Source organism: Lygodium microphyllum, chromosome 24 (genome assembly GCF_053477565.2).
Source record: "Lygodium microphyllum isolate KBCC chromosome 24, Lygodium_microphyllum_v1.1.10, whole genome shotgun sequence".
Classification (NCBI taxonomy): Eukaryota; Viridiplantae; Streptophyta; class Polypodiopsida; order Schizaeales; family Lygodiaceae; genus Lygodium; species Lygodium microphyllum.
In genome coordinates, this window is record NC_141158.1 from 83,098,253 (window position 1) to 83,106,809 (window position 8,557).

At 40.5% G+C, this 8,557-nt stretch overlaps 1 protein-coding gene across 1 annotated transcript; it reads right to left on the minus strand.

The window, feature by feature from the left end:
* Positions 1–1,808: 1,808 nt before the first annotated feature.
* On the minus strand, positions 1,809–3,524 carry MAMYB (Duplicated homeodomain-like superfamily protein). Its single transcript, XM_087665933.1, has one exon. It carries the CDS (start codon positions 3,430–3,432, stop codon positions 2,245–2,247), a length of 1,188 nt encoding a protein of 395 aa, XP_087522059.1. The 5' UTR covers positions 3,433–3,524; the 3' UTR covers positions 1,809–2,244.
* Between the last annotated feature and the right edge of the window lie 5,033 nt (positions 3,525–8,557).

An 8,557-nucleotide genomic window follows, 5' to 3' on the forward strand; every position in this document is an offset into this window, starting at 1 on the left:
TTCTTGTCCTTTAAAAAGGAGTTATTAAACATGAATGGAATGGGCCCTAATTTGTCTCTTAGGGTTATATGACTTTAAAGGTTACCTATATGTGACAATGGTCAAATAATACAATATCTAACAAGAGTCAAAGTTTGGGCTAAGGTACAACCCAAAATCTTCCTTGATTGATGTACACCTAATCAAGTCTAGTTGCTAAACAAGATCCATTTTTTGTGTCTCGTGTCCTAAGTAAAGGACAAGGCCTCCTCTACCAAGAACATTCAAAGCATGTACTACATTACTTACAAGGCTTATCATACTTGCTTCTCTAAATGAGCTAGGCAAAATCAAGAATTGGGATTCTATAGTTCCCACTTTGGCGTCCATATCTCATTAGAGTGCACTCTTAATCTCCTATTGGAGTGCACATTTCACATTTTTTAATTCCCAACCTCACTTCTTCCAATATGATCCCTTCATTATAAGTCCAAAAAATCCTTAACCATCATGTGGTCAAAGCATCAAGCATATTCATGCAGTGATTGATTCTAAAAATATCCAATTCTAAGTTTTTCTTAGAATATACAATCAAAAAAGTTAGCGATCGTCAATCAACCAATTTGTTATGAATTTGTACAAGCTTGTTACCATTGCATGCAATATAAAAAATGGCTCTTAGAACATATTAGCTATCACACAAATTCTTGAGTTTAAGAAGCTTTGGTATTAAGACTGGACAAAAAGAAGCTTGATGAATTTTATGCTTGCCAAACCACTAATGCAACTGCTCAAAATACACTCGGAAATAAGATGAAATAATGTACAGTACTGATCAGCATGGTTCCCATACATGATTTCAAAGCAGATAAACATAAACATAGCTGGATCATAGTTTTTCAAATTTTCTTCAAAAAATTGCAGAGTGTTGGTGTATTTTACCTTTACTCTAAATAATGATGAAAGATGCAATGTCCGTTAGTCTTTTGGCATTAGTCCTCAGCTCTTTGTCACATAGAAATCACCCCAATCTAATTGTTGGGTGCCTTGCCGATCTCCCTCATAGTAAAGATGGACTGTGATGTGAGCAGAACTAATTGCAATACAGTTAATAATGCAACTGACTAGATATAGCATGTACAAAATTTTGGGAATCTAAGGCTCTAAATGCTATATTGTCGCAGACCAAAACTCCACTATTAAAGAGAGTATACACTCTTAACATTTTGCTCTACAAACGCGACCCTACTAAAAGCCAGCTGACACATTTTGTCGTGTGACCTGACAGATAAGGTAAAATTGAAGTTCTGATGCTCTAAGCAAAGATGTAACCACAAAACTTTACCGATTAGTCAACATCAAGTACACATGAGCATCACTAAGATACGAGTCAGCAATGAATACAAATTTTAAAGAAACTTTACACGATAAGATGAGAAGACTTGCCTGCTTTTGAATTGAATTAGACCCCCTCATCACTGTACTTCATGTGGTCATCTGAGACTGGGGTAGTCTGCTTTGGCTGCTGTTAAACATCCAATTGGTGACTTAACTATGCAATTTCAATGTCAGCATTTACTGAGATAGTGGGCACACATCTAGCCACTCGGCTGCGGACAGAATGGGTTGCTCCATATGATCTCTAACAAATCACCATAGTAGAAGCAATTCACCATATAATCAATACATCACAGTTTGTAGCACTTCTGGATCTGGGCGTGAAGGCATCTGAAAACAAGAACCGTGGAAAGGTAAAATGATACTAACAGCGACACTAAGTCAAAATTCATATTCTCACTGGTTCACATTAAACTTATTCAAGGCCATGATAACATGTTTCAAAGTTAGTATATTTGATGATCTACAAGCCTCGCCTCAACCAATACATCTCAACTTCATCTATGTGGAGAACATGATGTTAAACAGAACATCATAACTCATAATGTTATTGTATTAGTACTCTTGTGCACAGTGCATATTAAGTCATCTCTTGTGTCTTTCCTTCGTGAAGAGGAGGTGGAACACAAACAATAGAAAGAAAACACATAACAATTTTCTGTCAATGGAATGCTCCCCTTCAGCCTTATAACTTTTCATTAAGCTGGGACCAGTTCCTGATCCACATATATTCAGTTGATAATGAATGCATTTTCCCTCGATGTAAGCACAGAATTTGTCAGCCAAAGCTAGGATTTGTAATTTGCCGTTTGTATGTACAATGCTCTCCGAATTGTAAAATTGCATAGAGATGGGCTTTAGCAGTCTTCAATCAGTTTCTGGCATTGTACTAATCTTATCCCCTTTGTTATGTCGAAAATTCTCTCTCAACTCTGCATACCGCTTAAAACACTGCGGTTTTGTTCTACCCGGAACAGCAAGAGAAACTTTTTCCCACCTCATGGGTGTATCTTTGGGGAATGTTTTCAAGGCCTGAAGCAAAGCCTTATCTTCTGTCTCTGTCCAATCCTTCTTTCTCTTATCTTCTTCCTTCATGTGAAGCACATCTTTATCCAAAGAGGCTTCTCTCTTCATTATCTTTCCTTGTCCATCTTGTAAAGTAAGCTCGGTTGCCGTTCCATCTGCATCCCACTTCTGACTAAGGGGAGAAGGAATTTCCTTTGCAGTTTTCTTGCGTTGGGCCAGAAACTTGGAGTATGCATTGTCATCGCCTGGCTTTTTCTCACCTAGAACCTTTGACATCTTGACAGTGCTGTCAACACTGTGTCTGCCATCAAAAGCTTCAGCAATGACCTCCCAGCGTCTTAGCATCCCACGAGGATACTTCTGCACAAGCTTTCGAAGTAGATCTAGGTCTTCAGTGGTCCATTCAGCCTCCTCCATGGCCGGCGAATGACTGCTATCTACTGCATTGGCCTTTGTTTTCCGTTTCTGAGGATAATCGAACATGTCATCACCATCAGCAATGCCATCATTGCTGTTGTTATCAGACTCATCTGTCTCATCATTGTCTTCATTATCATCATTATCGTGATCGCCTTCTGACAGAGAAAATTTCTCTGTTCTGCTTTTGAGCTTATTGTTACCATCGTCATCTTCCGAACCTGCAATTTTCTCAGATTTCGTTAAGGAGTTCGAGGATTTATGCACCTGTACTTCTTCCCTCTTCTGAGGTTTCCTGTAGGTTCTCTCCACAACCTCCTCCTCTTTCTTGAGTTCAGGGATGATGTCGCCGATCCCCACGCGGCAATCACCGCCGGTCACAGAGAGAGGGGCAAAAGGCCCCAAGGCAAGGGCCAAGGCCATCCAGAGCAACAGGAATTGGATCCATCCTTGAGAGCCCCAGGAAAACGCGAAGATGAGTACAGACAGGATGATGCAGAATGCCACCTGTTTCCGATCGAGCTGCGACGCACAGGGGGAGGAGGAAGAGGAGAAGGAGCCGGAATGCACCTGGAAGCGCGTGCGAGGTTCGTCGACGAAGTCGACATCCATGGCGATGGCAGCAACAGCTGTCCTCCAGGGCAGGGCCTTTTGAGAAATGGGTCTTGTTTCTCCGGCAAAGCTTCTTGTGTGGTTCTAATTAGGCCTATTTAGGCTGTTTGGAGTCACATAGGCGTTCCTAAAGGTCCAATCAAAAAAACTTACAACTATGTTAAGACTAATAAGGGCGCACTACTGTGCGCAAGAGCATTGCCCTTTTCTTTTGCGCACGCGTGCGCACGTGTGTGTGTGTGTGTGTGTGTGTGTGTTTGTGTGTGAATGCCCTTTTTCTTTAATTTTCTAGAAATAAAATCTTCATTCCTGCAGAGCAAGATGTCTACACATTTGAAGGGTAAGTGGACCACTTAACTGCATTTAACCATGGGGATAAATTTTTTGGGACTTCTACTACCATTCACTGCACCACTATATAAGCATATGACCTAAAGGAGCAATGTTAATAACAAACCGACAAAATTTTAGGACTATTAGTTTTACAACTTACATATATGTTAAAACTAACAAACCTGCAAAATGTAAGAAAACATCTTTTTACCAATTATCAAGGCGGAAGGTTTTTATATCGATCCAAACAAAGCCTAAGCATTGCCGTTCAGACGCATGCAACGTTGTTTGGTTGATGTGCAATCCATTTCATTAAAGTAAAATCTAGTTACCTCAAGTTCATATGAAACACATGTCACTTCCATTTCTCTTTATTCTATCACTTTTTTAAGGAATGAATTGCTCTCTCTCTCTCTCTCTCTCTCTCTCTCTCTCTCTCTCTCTCTCTCTCTCTCTCTCTCTCTCTCTCTCTCTCTCTCTCTCTCTCAATCAACTCTTGGGTGTTTAATGAAACGCACAAATGATTTCTAAACAAGATAGACTAAGCCTCAAATTCAAAGGGTAACCTAGACTTGCATTTTGACAAGTGATTCTTCATTATATCACACCCCCTTTAAGTTGAAGGAGTACATAAATAGAGGGGCTAGTAGTATATCACAAACTCTAGCACTAAGCGTTTCATGGTGAAGATAGGATCATGGTAGCCACTTTTCTCTTCTCTAAAGAGCTATTGTTGGAGAGTTTTAGAAGAGTTGCATCGGAGGTGTGACCATCATGGGGAACCATTGGGTACTAGTAACATTGTTGGGCTATGTTTTCTCATGTCTCTCATCTCCAAGGGTGGCATTTTGGTAGCAACACCATTTGATTTTTGGTGACCTTACATTTGGGTCTTGGCCTTTTGGAGAAAGCACATCACCAAGCACGAATATTTACATTAAAGCAACAAGACATTGTGGTGGATTGACAAAAAAAATCTATTATGTCAAATGTTCAAAAGCTTTACAAAAAATAACTTCAATGTCAAGCTCATCAACAAACAAAAGAAAATGTGCAGGATGTGTTGGTTTTGCTAAAGAAAATCCACATTGGATCGATGAGAGATCTATACAACCACTGCTCAGGAGAGTAGTGTGTTAGCTTATCACAAAGCCAATTAGTTTTGAGGGTCTCATATTAGACTTAGATCTAGAAGAATTTTGGCTTGTAAAGAAAAGTTTTGAGACAGTGTAAATTTCTAAAAGTATATGTCTAAATGTGCTTAGTCATGTGCAAAGTGCTTAAAAGGTAAACTCTTTGTGAAAAGATATGTAGGGTTATCATTTGTATGGACCTTGATAAGCTCAATGTTCTTGTCCTCAAGAACCTTCATGATGAAGTGACACTTCACCCTAATGTGCTTTGTCTTTGCATGAAAGATAGAGTTCTGTGCCAAATGAATTGTACTTTGACTATCATAACTACAATGTAGGCACCTCTCCTATAATGCCCAAGTCTACCACTAGACGAGTGATCCATATAGCTTCCTTCCACGCCTTAATGCATTATAACATACTCAATCTCAATGGTACATAAAGTCATACATGGTTGCAATCAATAGACCCAAGAGATCGCACCACCTATGAAAGTAAAGACAAAACCTATGGCAAACCTCCTAGAGTCTATACTCCCTACAAAATCAACATCTACATATCTTAGAATAGATTCATCCTTCATTTCAAAGCATATGCATATACCTCTAGTGCCATTCAAGTATCTCATTATACTCTTTACTACCTCCCAATGCTTCTTGTTAGATTTGTCATATTCCTAGTAAACCACTTCCACTATTACACGAGCAAAGTTTGAACATGCAACATCCATGGCATATATCGGAACTACCAACTACATATACATTAAGCATCTTGGCCATTTCAAGCTTTTGCTTATCTAATTTGGGGTTGTCCTCTTTGCTAAGTTTCAAATATGGAGGCAACATAACACTAATAGCCTTCCACCTCTCCACATTTGAAATTCTCCAATACCTTATCCATCCTAAATTGGAAACCTTGAAAAATCTCCTCCTTAGTGAATGGGGAAAGGACAAATCATCCCATCTCAATTGTCACTAGGGATAGGATGTGTATCCACACTTGTTGCCTCCTACATTGAATTAACCGAACTCAAAACATACCATAGTGAAAAAGCTATCTATAGAAATCAGTGGCTACTCCTATCACCTCCCTAGGACATGCATCTAGAAGGCAATTAAGGTGCAAATAGAGAACTATGCCCTCATGTTCTCTAAGCTTACGGGAGCCATGTGTACCTACAACTCCTAGGTGTGGAGGAAAAGATCATTGAGAAACTCTTGTAGTAACCTGTGTATGGCTAATAAGTCTTGCTCAAGGACCCTTTTCTCCCCCCAACATTACTATTGACCTTAGAGAGCTATCACCTCTAGTAAACGTAGCTCCCATAGAGCCATTGCTACCTCCTCTACAATCCGTCCATTGTACATAAACTCCCTCGTCCAAAGTTGTACAATCTAACTCCTTGCCTCCTCAAACCCATAGTCGAGTTAGAGATATAATAGGAGGAGGCATCAAGGCATGATGCATGGATATCAAGTGTGAGGAGAACCAGAGCATGATTTGATAAGGTGGTACCTTTCAACTTTCCCACCTACCCTTCCCATGTGCAAACCCACTTTACCACATAGAACCTATCCAACTGTCCTTGGACGATACCACCCAACCGATTGTACCTATAAGTGAAATCGAGCAAGCCATCATGCATGCAAAAATTAGGGTGACTCTAGGCATCATGGGCTCTTATTTACAAAGATAAAGCCTCCCAGACCTTCTACTCCTCATCTATTATGCCTTGGAAGTCCATGCATCGACCCTACTAATCCTCTAAAGCCTCCAAGTTGGCAAGGTCACCTCTAGTAATCTCAGAGTCCACCTCTAGCAATCCAACCACATTCTCCAACTAGAAGCTTGTGCATGCACGGACCTTTGTGAGTATATAGATAGGGTCCACAGACATTGAGAATCCTAATGCACCAATCCCATGTATCTAACCTAGCCCATAGGACTCTTCATCCAATAATCGTGCCATGATCCCATTGTTAGAGCTTTCACAAGCTCAACCACTGAACTTGATTGTAACATGCCTGCCTATCGGCTGTCCAGGCATGTTTTTAGCAGTCCATCGAGAGACGAGTCTAAGCGATGCCGCCCGGCACTCCCATGGAATGTCACTGGGTTTGTCGCCTAGGGTTTCTCGAGTCCGCCTCGCAACGAAATGTTCGTGGTTGGCCGAACCCACTAGGATCGACCTGAGATTTGGGTTTCTAGTGGATAAGGTCTCCTGACAGCATTCTAGCATCAAATCTTGGACATCCTACTTTACGCACAGATACCCAAGCCGAAGCAAATCCATACCACACTTGGTTCAAAGAGAATGGAAAACGAGAGGGATGTATTGCTCAACCTCTCTACCCGTAGGGCATAGTCCCATTCCAGTCTCCTAAAACTGCATGAATCGGGGTTCTAACCTGACAATTTCTAAGGATCAACGAGAAGCCTCCCAATTTTCTGGTACCACCCTGCCGTAGGGTGGACCTGTCGGGGGTTCCGCCCACCCGCTTCCCTCAATAGGCATTCTTTAGTTATTTAATTAGATCCTATCACATTTATTAAAATCAACTTCCTTAATTAAACCTTTTAGGGAATAGGGTTCATTTGTGTAATTTATGTCACATGCACGAATATAGAGCAAGCAATCGTTTGACAAATAAGTTCAAACAAATTCCTTAACTTATCTTCACGTTAATCTTTGTCTCGTGCCCATACAGGAGAAATTATAAATCATTTCTGCCCTACAGAAGTACCTGGTCCAAATCGCATGGCACCATAATTTCCATCATTTATCTAGAATAGGATCTTCCAATGCCACAAACGTTGGGTTCACGGTAGTCTTCAACTCCATTTCGGACTAGGCAAGGGGTGTCCAAAGCTCCCACCTGACCCCAAGCGGCCTAGGAGTGAGACACAATTTCTGTGGTTGGCCTTTTCACCACTCGACTTTCGGCCTATGAATCGAGCAGTGTCCTCTTAGGTTGAAGCGCAGTGTGACCTTGGAGATGATCCGCCTGCACAAAATATCCTTTCCTTAATTAATCCAGTTAAGAATCAAGCACAATCAAGGCAATCAGCCTAATATCATCTTCCAAGAAAACATTCCTTTATCCCCATGGCAACTTGTCATCACAAACCGCTGCCATGAATTTACCATCAATCACAAGCACTTGGAATAATCATCCAAACCACAATCCAATTGATTATAAAAGCATTTAGGGTGTTGTTCGATCAACGAACGAAAACAATGGTATTCTTTCCCAAACATTGCAAGAATAGTCGCGATAACCTTTCCAACACATATTTTCTCTCCCCCTTTGGGATCAAAGAGCGATACTAGGCAAATTTTTAACTTGACTTTATCTTCCTTTCCCCTAAGGCAAAGAATGCGAGACAAATTTGTAATGATACAAGATTATCTTCCAATATAAAGTAAACCCTAAATTATTGTGCGAGTTGTAATCAACTCATGGTTTGGCAGCACAAGGTAAACTCTTTAACCGTTATTCAATGTAAAACCTTCATAGGACAAATGCAAGACTTTTAATGCAAGATCCTTTCATGTACTATTGATGTATGTTTCGTTTAATATTTCCTGTGCATGTACTATGTATGTGCATAACCCTCAAGGTAACCCTGTGAACCTTGAATAATATTGTCCTAGTAAA

Excerpts from the sequence above, each read along its gene's own strand:
- MAMYB (XM_087665933.1), bottom strand. The coding sequence starts at position 3,432 with ATGGATGTCGACTTCGTCGACGAACCTCGCACGCGCTTCCAGGTGCAT.